At 36.8% G+C, this 14,453-nt stretch overlaps 2 protein-coding genes across 9 annotated transcripts in view; one reads left to right on the top strand and one right to left on the bottom strand.

Moving 5' to 3' along the window:
* The window catches only part of ROCK2 (Rho associated coiled-coil containing protein kinase 2), a 129,199-nt gene that overhangs the window by 63,036 nt on the left and 51,710 nt on the right, over nucleotides 1-14,453 (bottom strand). For 7 of the 8 annotated variants that reach the window (XR_011465991.1, XM_070379117.1, XM_070379116.1 and 4 more), the window contains exon 4: nucleotides 5,505-5,642. Coding sequence is in view for 7 of the 8 variants with exons in the window: in XM_070379117.1 (XP_070235218.1) it covers nucleotides 5,505-5,642 (138 nt within the window). In the remaining variant the exon portion in view is untranslated. Of the gene's footprint in view, nucleotides 1-5,504; nucleotides 5,643-6,159; nucleotides 6,224-14,453 lie in introns of all 8 variants that reach the window. The other variant, XM_070379122.1, reaches the window with a different exon arrangement.
* On the top strand, nucleotides 10,348-10,955 carry LOC102266552 (histone H4-like). The gene has a single exon (XM_014477231.2). It carries the CDS (start codon nucleotides 10,361-10,363, stop codon nucleotides 10,853-10,855), a length of 495 nt encoding a protein of 164 aa, XP_014332717.2. The 5' UTR covers nucleotides 10,348-10,360; the 3' UTR covers nucleotides 10,856-10,955.

Genomic DNA, 14,453 nt, shown 5'->3' on the forward strand with positions numbered 1-14,453 from the left:
TAAGAAAGAATATCAAGTGGCAAGAATATGGAGAAACTGGAACCTCATATATGCTGATAAGAATGTAAAATGGCACAGCCTCTTTGGGTAATAGTATGGCTGCTGCTGCTACTGCTAAGTCACTTCAGTCATGTCCGACTCTGTGTGACCCCATAGACGGCAGCCCACCAGGCTCCCCCGTCCGTGGGATTCTCCAGGCAACAACACTGGAGTGGGTTGCCATTTCCTTCTCCAATGCATGCAAGTGAAAAGTGAAAGTGAAGTCGCTCAGTCGTGTCCGACTCCTAGCGACCCCATGGACTGCAGCCCACCAGGCTCCTCCATCCATAGGATTCTCCAGGCAAGAGCACTGGAGTGGGGTGCCAGTGCCTTCTCCGAATAGTATGACAACTTCCTTAAAAGTAAAACACAAATTTAGCACACAACTCAGACTCCATTCCTAGGTATATATCCAAGAGAAATGAAGTATATACACAAAAGACTTTTATGCAAATGTTCACAACAACATATTCACTATTTATAAGTTTATAGTGGAAGCAATTCAAATGCACATCAAATGGTAAATGAACAAAGATAACGGAGTATCCACATAACTCCTTCCCCCTCAACTGGGTATTCTGCAGTACAACTCTGATGCCAAGTACTTAGAGTTAGCATCAGACACCACAAGTTACGAGCCCAGTCTTTCACATGATCGCCCTCACTTTAGACAATAGCTGTACTTCTGTACCTTGAGAGTCCCCAAGCCACCAGCATTCTTGTTAACTACAAATTCTGGAGTTTCCATGACTCAGGTTCAATAATTCACTGGGTTAACTCACAGAATTCAGGAAAGCACCATACTTTTGACCAGTTTTACTGTAAAGGATACACATAAGGTGAGGTCTGGGAGGCAACAGAGCTTCTGCATCTTCTTCTTGTGGAATCAGGGTGAATCACCATCCCAGTACATCAATGTCTTTACCAACCAAGAAGCTCCATTGAGTGTCAATGTCTGCAGCTTTTATTAGGATTTCATTACATAGGTACAATTAATTATATCATTGGGCATGTGATTAAACTCAATTTCCAACCTCCTTCTAGTACTCCTAGCTTGAAAGGCTGAGAGTTCTAATCCTCTAATCATGTGCTCATTTCTTTCTAATGATCAGCCCTCATCTCATCCAGTTCAGTCAGTTCAGTCGCTCAGTCATGTCCAACTCTTTGCGACCCCATGGACTGCAGCATGCCAGGCTTCCCTGTCCATCACCAACTCCCAGAGCTTACTCAAACTCATGTCTATCTCATCCAAAAGTTATCAAAATGCCAACAGGAGTTGCCTCATTAGCATAACACACAGGAAATTGAAGAGTTTTTGAAGTTCTGTGCTAAGAACAAGGAACAAAGACTCTTGATTAAACCACATATAATGTGCTATGCTACTCAGTACTAAAAGAAATGAAGTACAAGACATGCTACGAACTTCAAAATCAGTATTATAAGGGACACGGACCAGATCCAATTTACCTGAAATGTCCAGGCAAGGCAAATCTACAGAGATAGGAAGCATACCTGTGGTTGCCTGGGGCTGGAGGAGAATGGGAAATGACTTTAGGTATAAGTGATCATTTGGGGATGATGAAGCTGTTCTAAAAATCAGATTTCAGTGATGCATGTGGCCTGTGACCTGAACTACTAGGTAACCAAGTGGGGGATTATTTCTCTTTGTAGAAGTATTCTACTCAAGAAGAAATAACTCAGTTGGAATATTACCATTTTGCAATCTTTACAAAATTAACGATCTCAACACAGCACAGACATCTGGTAAAATAACAAGAGTAAGAGATAGTCAGACATTAGCCTTCTGAAAGAAGAAAACATTACCCATGAAGCTGTCCTGCCACATTCCCCATTGATCAAGCCTTTATATTTAATCACCAACTAACAAAAACATAAATGAGAGGAATATGTTAAAACTATACCACAGGATGAAATCAGCAAAAACCAGGTTTCTTCACCAAGTGGCACAAGAGAAAAGAAGCTAAAAGTAAAGTGTTTAGGAATATACTTACTTGGATGTATGAAACTATAAAGGAAAGCAGGTAAGTGTTTACTATAAAAGAAAGGACATTAGAAAGCACCCACAGAACACAGCAAACTTGATATAGAGGTGGATTAAAAAAGAAAAAGTTCTCTCAGCAAAAATGTTATTTTTAATGTGCAATATTCATCTATTAAATTTAAAGTACACTAAGAATATAGCTCTAAAAAATACAGATAGGTCAAAGATTTATATTGTACCATAATCCATATAAAAAAAGTTAAAAGGGTATAGGAACAAATTATAGGAGCCTTCATACAATTAAGCATTTAATAACCATTAAAAAAAGGGGGGGCTAAAAAAGGGGGGCTAATATTTGGAATACTGCTTGCAATAATCAACTAAAATTGATTATAGGTTTGTTTATGACCCATTATTTTCACTGCAAGGTAGATAGATCCCTAACAGAAATGTGGGAACATATGTGCCAAAAATTCATATGAAAGAAAATTGAGCACAACATTATTCATAATTGGAGAAGGAAATGGCAACCCACTCCAGTACTCTTGCCTGGAAAATTCCATAGACTGAGGACCCTGGTAGGTTACTGTCCATGGGGTTGCAAAGAGTTGGACACGACTGAGCGACTTCATCTTTCCACTTTCATTTTATTCATAATAGCCAAAAGGCAGAAACAACCCAGGTATCCATGAATTGAAAAATAAATAAAATGTGGTTATCTATATAACAGAATATTATTCACCCAATAAAAAGAATCAAGTGCTCATACAAGCTGTAACATGAAAATATGTTGAAATATGTTCAACCCTACTATGAACAAAGTTAGTAGAGGTGATAGAATTCCAGTTGAGCTATTGCAAATCCTGAAAGATGATGCTGTGAAAGTGCTGCACTCAATATGCCAGCAAATTTGGAAAACTCAGCAGTGGCCACAGGACTGGAAAAGGTCAGTTTTCATTCCAATCCCAAAGAAAGGCAATGCCAAAGAATGCTCAAACTACCGCACAATTGCACTCATCTCACATGCTAGTAATGTAATGCTCAAAATTCTCCAAGCCAGGCTTCAGCAATATGTGAACTGTGAACTTCCTGATGTTCAAGCTGGTTTTAGAAAAGGCAGAGGAACCAGAAGTCAAATTGCCAACATCCACTAGATCGTGGAAAAAGCAAGAGAGTTCTAGAAAAACATCTACTTCTGCTTTATTAACTATGCCAAAGCCTTTAACTGTGTGGAACACAATAAACTGTGGAAAATTCTGAAAGAGATGGGAATACCAGACCACCTGATGTGCCTCTTGAGAAATCTGCATGCAGGTCAGGAAGCAACAGTTAGAACTGGACATGGAACAACAGACTGGTTCCAAATAGGAAAAGGAGTACGTCAAGGCTGTATACTGTCACCCTGTTTATTTAACTTATATGCAGAGTACATCATGAGAAACGCTGGGCTGGAAGAAACACAAGCTGGAATCCAGATTGCCGGGAGAAATATCAATAACCTCAGATATGCAGATGACACCACCCTTATGGCAGAAAGTGAAGAGGAACTCAAAAGCCTCTTGATGAAAGTGAAAGTGGAGAGTGAAAAAGTTGGCTTAAAGCTCAACATTCAGAAAACGAAGATCATGGCATCCGGTCCCATCACATCATGGGAAATAGATGGGGAAACAGTAGAAACAGTGTCAGACTTTATTTTTCTGGGCTCCAAAATCACTGCAGGTGGTTTTTGCAGCCATGAAATTAAAAGACGCTTACTCCTTGGAAGGAAAGTTATGACCAACCTAGGCAGCATATTCAAAAGCAAGGACATTACTTTGCCAATAAAGGTTCGTCTAGTCAAGGCTATGGTTTTTCCTGTGGTCATGTATGGATGTGAGAGTTGGACTGTGAAGAAGGCTGAGCGCCGAAGAATTGATGCTTTTGAACTGTGGTGTTGGAGAAGACTCTTGAGAGTCCCTTGGACTGCAAGGAGATTCAACCAGTCCATTCTAAAGGAGATTAGTCCTGGGTGTTCTTTGGAAGGAATGATGCTAAAGCTGAAACTCCAATACTTTGGCCACCTTGTGCGAAGAATTGACTCATTAGAAAAGATTCTGATGCTGGGAGGGATTGCGGGCAGGAAGAGAAGGGGACGACGGAGGATGAGATGGCTGGATGGCACCCCCGACTTGATGGACATCAGTCTGGGTGAACTCCAGGAGTTGGTGATGGACAGGGAGGCCTGGCGTGCTGCAATTCATGGGGTTGCAAAGAGTCGGACACAACTGAGTGACTGAACTGAACTGAATGACTGACTGTATAACTCCATAAATACACTGAAATTACTGAAAACTAACTAAATAAATAGAAATAAGTCAGTTATTTTGACAAGTTTTCCCAAAAGTCACACATTTCATACATATAAATATGATGGTACATGAAATGTGCTTTACCAGAGATAAACAAATGATAACCAGGATTATAATCTATTACTTTTTCAACTGTGCCATGTTTCACTATTGATATGCTTCCACAAATTCATTAACTATCTCAGTAGACAGTTTTTACAGGTCTACTCTGCAGAATTAAAGATCAAAGATATAAATTTACAAAATGAAACTAGAACTGGCAATTAATCTGTTACTATGAAAGCAATTTAAAACTAAAAGTGGATTAATACTTTGCTACCATCACTTCTTAATCAAATAGATTACCATGATTTGCTACAAAAAATTTACTATTAACTAAACATATCAGGAATTTCTAGCTACTGGCTAGATTTAAAAAATAAAGTGAGGAGAAAGGGTGAAACTCAACACCACACAAAAAAAGCAATGGTAGTGAGTTTTTAAAATCCATGGTCATCAAGGAAGCAAATTTTTTATCTCCAAATAGCCTTCCACAAACATGGTATCAAACTTGTGGATCATTTAAGCATACTGAACATGCTCTGATATATATCTAAGTTTACTCATGACATCTGACCAAAAATGTCTGCAGAATTAGCTATTAGCACACACAAAAAAATTTAGAAAACCAAAGCTAGTGAGGAATATAACTGAAAAAAGGCAAAATAAACTTACTTCACAGTCAAGGACTGAAAGAGAATTTTCAAAAATTTTAATGTTGAATTTTTTCTCCTTTTCAAGATAAACTAATTATTGTTCCTATCATATAATCATACAAATCACGAGAAAGAGTAAGTGAGGGACAATGGCATACTGGTAACTCAATTCTTTAAAAAGGAATTTAAAAAGACAAAGTTGCAAGTAATACTTGTTTCTATACAGTTTACGTCATATCTATCATGTGTAAATGACATACTGCTTTAGAAGATTAAACAAGTGTAATGAATCAGATCTTATTAAAAATAACTACACTGTCATGTGAATGAGATATAGGACTTTCAGAATGCAAAATCAATTCTAACTTATAAGCACTTATAAAAAAGGAAAATAAACATATAAAAAGTTCATCTGCTTACCTGAACCACCCAGGGACTGTTGGCAAAGGCCATAATATCTCTTTCCTCCCAGAAAAAAGCAGAATCTGATCTTTTTATCATTTCAAACTTACTAAGAAGCTTCATAGCATAAACTTTCTGTGATGCCTTATGACGAACCTGTTGATTTTTAACACAAGAATAATACTTTAATTTTATGAGAAAATGGTGAACAATAGATCATACTATAATGTTATTCTTCAATATTTAATTAACAACAACAACAAAAAATGCCCCTTAGCTAACAAAATGGAAAAACATAACATTTTTAATGAGAGGAGAAAATTCCCAACAGCCTAAATTTTTTCATGAAATATACTATACCTTTAAATGCTAAACTCACTGTAAAACTACCTCATTTCATCTAAATAAAACCGAATTCATGAAGCTTCATTCCTTCATATTAAGCTAATCAATTTAAAGAATAAGACATTGTTAAATGAAAAAATTGTAAAATATGTACATGTATCCATCACAATTTGAACATAAGAACCTAATAAATTTAGATACCAAGGGTTATTTGTGATTTTCTTAAGTCATCCTTACTTCTTTTTAGGTATCTTATTTAAAAGGTTATTTATTTATTTTTTTTAAAGGGGAGAACCACCAATAATATGGTTATTTGATCAGTTCTTACCTTTTTCATTAGACTGCTAATTCCATAAGGGCAAGGACGTCTATTTTTGACCATCATTTTAATCCTAGAATATAACATAGCAAACTCTACCACAGAACCAATAAATATTTAATGAATGTTTATAATAGTTGACATCTATTAGATAATCAATAATAAATAGTTAACTACTAACATTTACATTTGAATTACCTAATAGGATGTCCAAAACCGAACTCCACATCTTCACCCCTCAATTTATTCCTCCCATAGTTTCTATTTCAGTAAATGGCATATTCATTCTCCTAACTGCTCTGGCTAAAAACCTCTGGCTCCTCTTTTTCTCATACAGCTCATAAAGCTCATCAGCAAATCACATCAGTCCTACCTTCAGTCTCAGAAACCAACCATTTCTAACTATCTCCACTGATACCACTCTGGTCTGACAATTTTTGCAGGAATACCTTGTTTTACTGCACTTTGATTTACTGTACTTTGTATGTATTACATCATTTTTTTTTTACAGACTGAAGGTTTGTGGCAACACTGTGTTGAGCAAATCTGCTGGTGCCATTTTTCCAATAGCATTTGCTCAGTTCATGTCTCTGTGTCATATTTTGGTAATTCCCACAATATTTCAGACTTTCTCACTGTATTATATTTGTTGCAGTGATCTGGGATCAGCAGTTGTTCTGGGGTGCCACAAACCATGCTCATATAAGACAGTAAACTTAAATGCTGTGTGTGCTCAGTCTGTTCCACTGACCTACTATTCCCCTCTTTCCCTCATGTTGGGCCTCCTTATTCTTTGAGACACAACAATATTGAAAGTAAGCCAATTAATAATACTACAATGGCCTGTGGGTGCTCAGATGAAGGGAAGGGTTGTGCATCTCTCATTTTCAAGCAAAAGCTAGAAAGGATTAGGCTCAGTAAGATAGGCATGATGAAAGCTGGGGCAGGTTGAAAGCTAGGCCTCCTGCACCAGTGAACCAAGCTGTAAATGCAAAGAAAAAGTTCTTGAAGGAAATTAAAAGTGCTACTCCAGTGAACACATAAATGATAAGAAAGCAAAACAACCTTATTGTTGATATGGATGAAGTTTTGGTGGTCTGAATAAAAGATCAAACCAGCAGCAACATTCCCATAAACCAAAGCCTAATCCAGAGCAAGGCTCTAACTGTCTTCAGTTCTGTGAAGGCTGAGAGAGATAAGGAAGCTATAGAAGCGATGTCGGAAGATAGCAGAAGTTGGCTGCCCATGAACTTTCCTCATAGTATCAAAGAGCAGGGTGACACAGCAAGTGCTAATGTAGGAGCTGCTGCAAGTTATCCAAAGGATCTAGCTGAGATAACCATTCCAAAAATTCCAGAGCCTTTAAGAATTATGCCAAATCTACTGATGGTGCTCTAAAAATGGAACAACAAAATCTAGATGTCAGCATATCTGTTGACAACATGGTTTACTGAATATTTTAAGCCCACTGGTGAGATCTATGCTCAAAGATTCCTTTCAAATTATTACTGTTCATTAACAATGTACCTGGTCACCTGAGAGCTCTGATAGAGATGTACGATGATACTAATGTTATTTTCATTCCTGATAACACAACATCCATTCTGCAGCCATGGATCAAAGAGTTATTTCAACTTTCAAGTTTTACTATTTAAGAAAAACATTTTGTAAGGCTATAGCTGCCATAGATAGTGATTTAGCTAATGGATCCAGGCAAAGTCAACTAAAAACCTGGAAAGCATTCACCACTCTAGATGCCATGAAGAACATTTGTGATTCATGGGAAGAAGTCAAAATATCAACACTATCAGGAGTTCAGAAGAAGTTAATTCCAACCCTCACTGCTGACTTTGAGGAGTTCAAGACTCAGTGAAGGAAGTAACTGCAGATGTGGTGGAAATAACCTCATTGTTCTCTACCCGAGAACTCAATTTGTTTTCTTTTAAGAAGACATCATAACTTGCAATTTTTGCTTCCTTGTATTGTCTGAGTCCCATATTAGAATGTAAGCTCAACAAAGGTAGGGATTATTCAAAGAGGAAATACCAATGGTATACCAGAGAGCAACTGCTATGCAGCTGATAAAACAGGGACACCAGATGTTAAACAGTATTACAGAGCCATTCAATTTCTAGCCAAAAAAAGACAGCGAAGAAACCCTGATATTTCCTGGGCATCCAGACAAGACATCTTAGGAGAAAGAACGATGCTCTAAAGCAAGGCCTAGTCTAGCACCACCTAACAAAGTTTTATAATACCAAACCTAAAAGATCAAAAAGGGAGTAGAGTCTGCAGTTACAGTCCTTAAAAGGACTTGGGAACAACTTGGTCTTTAAACACATCTACATTTACAAAGTAAAAAACTAAGGCTCCAAAGTTAAAAGGTTATCAACAAGTAACTGGACAGCTTATTAAAATGAAAACCAACACTTGTCAAAGAAAAATAAAATCCAGAGTCTCTATCATATATCCAAAAGGACCAGTACATAATTTAAAAATTACTTGAAAGGCAAAAAGAAAAACATGACTCATCATCAAGAAAAAAGCAGTCAACAGAAAACAGCCCCAAAAGACACTGGATTTATCTAACAAACTCATTAAATATCTCTTTCAAATCTGCTCAAAAGCCTAAAAGAAAGTATGCTAAAGGAAAAGAGGAAAAAATAGTTTCAATGAAAGAACAGAAGGAAAAACCAACAGAAAAATGGAAACTATTAAAAAAAAAAAACCAATTGGAAAGTCTATAACTGAACAATAACTAAAATGGAAAATTCTTTGGGTGGGCTTAACAGAGACTGGAGATAAAAGGATATTCAGTATGTGAGGGAGGTTCAAGAGGGAAGGGATAGCCTTTGGCTGATTCATGTTGATGTATGGCAGGAACCAACAATATGGTAAAGCAACTGTCTTTCAATTAAAAATAGGTAAATTTTTTAAAAAAGAAGAACATTCAGTGAACTTAAACACAAATCAATCTGAAGAATAAAGAGAAAAATGAATAAATGAAAAGGTATATAGACTTAGGGGCCTATGAGACAATTTTAAAGTCTAAAGTATGTGCAAAAAAAAAATAAATAAAGTATGTGCAAATATAAATGGGCTAAACATACAATTCATAGGTAGAAATTATCAATTAATTAAAAAGCAGCATTGGGGGTACATTGGTGAGCATAGTTGGCTTTCAGAATTAATTAAAAAGCAAAACATAGCCTTATATATTTTAAATATAACATCAAACATGTTAAAAAGAAAAAGAAAAGGATAAACCATGCAAACAGCAAGGATAAGAAAGTAGAACAATATTAATAATAGACAAAATAGACAACAAGGTCAAGAGATAAAGAGGACAATTCAGAAAAAAAGAAGTATAATTCATCAGGAAGACATTAAAAATTCTAAATATGCTTGCATCTAATAAATGAGCTTAAAACTTCATGAAGCAAAAATTGACAGAACTAAAGAAAGAAGCAGGCAAATCCTAATTTCAGCTGGAAATTTTAACATCCCTTTTCAGTACTTCATACAACAAATAAATAAAACCAATATGGATCGAAAGAAAATACAGCCCAGGATAAAAACTGCTCAATCATATTATAATTACAAAGGTTTTTATATCAATGGGTTATATCACTCTTAAAGTATTTTGACATAAGTTTACATGAAAAGAATCCTATATGCAAAGGGCCAAATAAATTATGATGAGGGTCATAGATTATATCCGTTTTCTATATCAAACTATTAACCTGAAATAACAATTCCTTCTATTTGTATGGTGCTATGCCTTTTACAGAATGATGGAAATAAATACACGGGAAAGCAATACGAAAACATGACTGCGAGAGTGTGGGATTAGGGAATGAACGATCCTAGTCCATTCCCTTCCCCAGAAGACAGACAAGATTTTTACTTAGCAAATTATAGCAAAGCAAATGCTCATGCCAGCAAAGCTTTTAATAAAAGTTCCTTTTTTTTAGTTTATGTTACTAAAAAGAGACAGCTAAGGTACTCTCTCTTCTGTACTTATGACATTCTTCAAACGTTCACTTATTCTAAGAGCAAATTAGATTTTGAATGTTGCTTAACTTCATTAGAGAAAGCAATCATATAACAGTAATAACCAATTAATTTATACCCTAATATTATTTATGCCTGATCCAGACCATGACAAGAGTTTTAAGAATCATGCTATAAAGAACAGGAATGCCAAAGAATGTTCAGACTACTACACAATTACGCTCATTTCACAAGCTACCAAGGTAATGCTCAAAATCCTTTAAGCAGGCTTCAACAGCACATGAACCAAGAACTTCCAGATGTACAAGCTGGATTTAGAAAAGGAAGAGGAACCAAAGATAAAACTGCCAGTTGCTGTTGGTTTACTTTTCGTGAAACCATGTCTGGATGCGGCAAAGGCGGCAAAGGTCTGGGGAAAGGCGGCGCTAAGTGCCACCGTAAGGTTCTGCGCGACAACATCCAGGGCATCACTAAACCTGCTATCCGCCGCCTGGCTCGTCGTGGTGGTGTGAAGCGCATCTCTGGGCTCATCTACGAAGAGACCCGCGGGGACCTGAAAGTGTTTCTGGAGAACGTGATCCGGGACGCGGTCACCTACACCGAGCATGCCAAGCGGAAGGCGGTCACCGCTATGGACGTGGTCTATGCTCTCAAGCGCCAGGGCCGTACTCTCTACGGCTTTGGCGGTTAAGCTTTCCAGTTTGCTCTCAGGAGCTTGATTTCAACCAAAGGCCCTTTTCAGGGCCATAAAAAAAAAAACACACAAAAAAAACTGCCAGCATCCATTGGATCATAAAAAAAGCAAGATAATTCCAGAAAAACATCTGCTTCACTGACTACACTAAAACCTTTGACTTGTGGATCACAACAAACTAGAAAATTCTTAGAGATGAGAATACCAGACCACCTTACCTGCATCCAGAGAAACTTCAATGCAGGTCAAGAAGCAACAACAACAGGACATGGAACAATAGATTGGTTCCAAATTGGGAAAGGAGTATGTCAAGGTTATATACAGTCACCCTGCTTATTTAAATTATATGCAGAGTGCATCATGAGAAATGCTGGGCTGGATGAAGCACAAGCTGGAATCAAGATGGCCGGGAAAAATATCAATAATCTCAGATATGCAGATGACACCACCCTAATGTCAGAAAGCAAAGAGGAACTAAATAGCCTCTCGATGAAGATGAAAGAGGAGAGTGAAAAAGTTGGCTTAAAACTCAACATTCAGAAAACTAAGATCATGGCATCCAGTCCCATCACTTCATGACAAATAGATGGGGAAAAAATGGAAATAGGGACAGACTTTATTTTCTCGGGTTCCAAAATCACTACAGACAGTGACTCCAGTCATGAAATTAAAAGACGCTTGCCCCTTAGAAGAAAAGCTATGACAAACCTAGACAGCATATTATAAAGCAGAGACATCATCTTGCCAACAAAGGTCCATCTAGTCCAAGCTATGGTTTCTCCAGTAGTCATGTACGGATGTGAGAACTGAACCATGATGAAGGCTGAGCACCAAAGAACTGATGCTTTTGAACTGTGGTGCTGGAGAAGACTCTTGAGAGTGCCTTGGACAGCAAGGAGATCAAACCAGTCAATCTTAAAGGAAATCAACCGTGAATATTCACTGGAAGGAGTGATAAGGAAGCTGAAGCTCCAATTCTTTGGCCACCTGATGCAAAGAGCCGACTCACTGGAAAAGACCTGATGCTGGGAAAGATTGAGGGCAGGAGGAGAAGAGGGCAGAGGATGAGATGGTTGGATGGCATCATTGACTCAATGGGTATGAGTTTGAGCAGAGATTGTGAAGGACAGGGAATCTGAAGTGCTGCAATCCATCGGGTCATAAACAGTCGGACACAACTGAGTGACTGAACAACAACAATGAACAGAAACTAAAAGATATTTGTTAGCTACTAGGAAATAGTTAAACATTTATTTATGCTTAATCTTTTATATATGAATTAATTAAACAAACAAAAAGAAACCTAGAAGAAGGAGCCATTCATTCAAATAAACAAGAACACAGGCATAAGATGATTTTCTGAACATGTGAAAAATACTTGTTGACTTCACTCTTGGTGATGATTATGCAAAACTGTTTCCCTTTCTATGCTTCCAAAATGCTTATGATAATCTAATATCATAATTAGTAGTATATATGTCTGTTTCATAAGTTCCTTTAAGAACAGAATACAGACTTTCATTTGTGAGGCTGCCAAGTGGTTAGCACAATGTTGAATTATCCAATTCAACAAATTTAACAAAATTATAGCTATATGAGGCTTCTGTGATAGTTCAGTTGGGAAAGAATCCATCTGCAATGCAGGAGACCCTGGTTTGATTCCTGGGTCGGGAAGATCACCTGGAGAAGGGATAGGCTACCCACTCCAGTATTGTTGGGCTTCCCTTGTGGCTCAGCTGGTAAAGAATCTGCCTGCAATGAGAGAGACCTGGGTTCGATCCCTGGGTTGGGAAGATCTCCTGGAGAAGGGAAATACTACCCACTCCAATAATCTAATATCATAATTAGTCATGTATATGTCTGCTTCATAAGTTCCTTTAAGAACAGAATACAAACTTTCATTCGTGAGGCTTCCAAGTGGTTAGCACAATGTTGGAATTATCCAATTCAACAAATTTAACAAAATTATAGCTATATAAGATCTATAAAACTTTTAGTAAATAAAGAAAACTTGGTTAGACACTAGTTAATGAGGCCTGAATTTCATCTAAGGACACTTTAGGACACTTTACAGGCTCACAGCACATGAGACAGAAACCACTGGCTTGTAGACTTTGACTTGATCTACAGGACAAACATTAAGCGGCTATAGTTGTATTCATGCCAAATGTCTGCCTCATACCTTAAAATACATTGGTACTAGTATTACAAAGTACTACAATAAAGCATTGTTATTTTAGGAAAGCTGGTTTCCACTGACCTTCCTTGTGAGGATATCTCCTTCTGAATGATTCTATTATAATCTCCCTTAGCAACTGTGTACATTCCCCTTTGTTCTCTTTCTCCTTTATTCCATATGGATGGATAAACAGTCAGATACACTGGTGATTCATTATCGCACTGTACAGAGAGTACTGCTTAAAAGCATGGACACAGATGTCAACAAACCTGGGCAAAACTCCCAGCTATTTATGAACGATGTGGCCAACTCACTTAACCTCTCTAAAGTTCGGTGAATTCATCTACTTAAGAATCTCACAGAATTGTTGCAAAGATAAAATAAGATAATGAATATAAACACTTAGCACACAGAACATAGTCCACAAAAATGTTAACTAATTCCACCATAGCCAAATGGAACTCAGTTCATTCTATTATGAAGCTTTACATGTCTCCCCTATGTCACTAATCTATGGTTACCTAAAGGACAAAAATGTCGCTTTTCTTCCAATATTTCTATTTGTTAGTGAAAAGAATACTATATTTCTTGTTTCTAATTTTAAAAGTGGATAAGTGCAATGACTATATAAATAGAGAAAAAAAAAGTTAAAAAATAAGATAACAATGGTCAAAACAGTTAACAGTTTTATTTCGGCTGATGGAATTCTGAGAGATTTTTATTTTCTTATATTTATGTTTTCCATAGCTAATATATACTTTTTAAAAAAACTTTAAGTAGATGAAGCATTCTTAAGTGTAGCTAGAGACATGCTTGGAAAAATCCTAAAATAGACCTTGAGGTCCTAGAACACTTATAGACAAAAACTTTTGAAAATCATTCTCACCAAAATTTCCCATTTGAGGCTTTAAAATTTATTTCTAATGTAAAACTTAGATTTTTTTTACAGTAAGACTCAATGCATCTATTTGACAGATCTGGAATAGTTATTCTGTGCCACTGAGGTTTCCATTGTAGATGGAAGGAGGGAGATAATTTTAACAAATCAGAAATAACCTTCTAACTAGAGAGGAGACTGTTTTATTCCCAAAGAGGACTAAAAAATCTGTCAAGTATTAGAGAATCATTTCCCATATGCTCTTTCTTTCTGGTTGGTTCCACATTAAAAGTTTAGTTTAAAATCATTTAAATTAAAAGCAAGTCAGTAGGAGATTTAAAAAAAAAAAAATCCTCATCTCATATCAGCCTTGAGTGTACAGAGTGAACAGCATAATGGAAAATAAGAGTATAAAAGATTAATTGATGCCTTCAAAGAGAGCCTAAATAGCCAGGATGAACACTTCCTGCTTCATTCAGTAGATAAGGGAGCTATAAAATACCAAGATATGTACAATGAATACATTTTAGAAGCATCAA

Source organism: Bos mutus, chromosome 11 (genome assembly GCF_027580195.1).
Source record: "Bos mutus isolate GX-2022 chromosome 11, NWIPB_WYAK_1.1, whole genome shotgun sequence".
Classification (NCBI taxonomy): Eukaryota; Metazoa; Chordata; class Mammalia; order Artiodactyla; family Bovidae; genus Bos; species Bos mutus.

What these genes read in the sequence shown, in the direction of transcription:
- LOC102266552 (XM_014477231.2), top strand. Translation starts at nt 10,361, where the DNA reads ATGTTCAGACTACTACACAATTACGCTCATTTCACAAGCTACCAAGGT.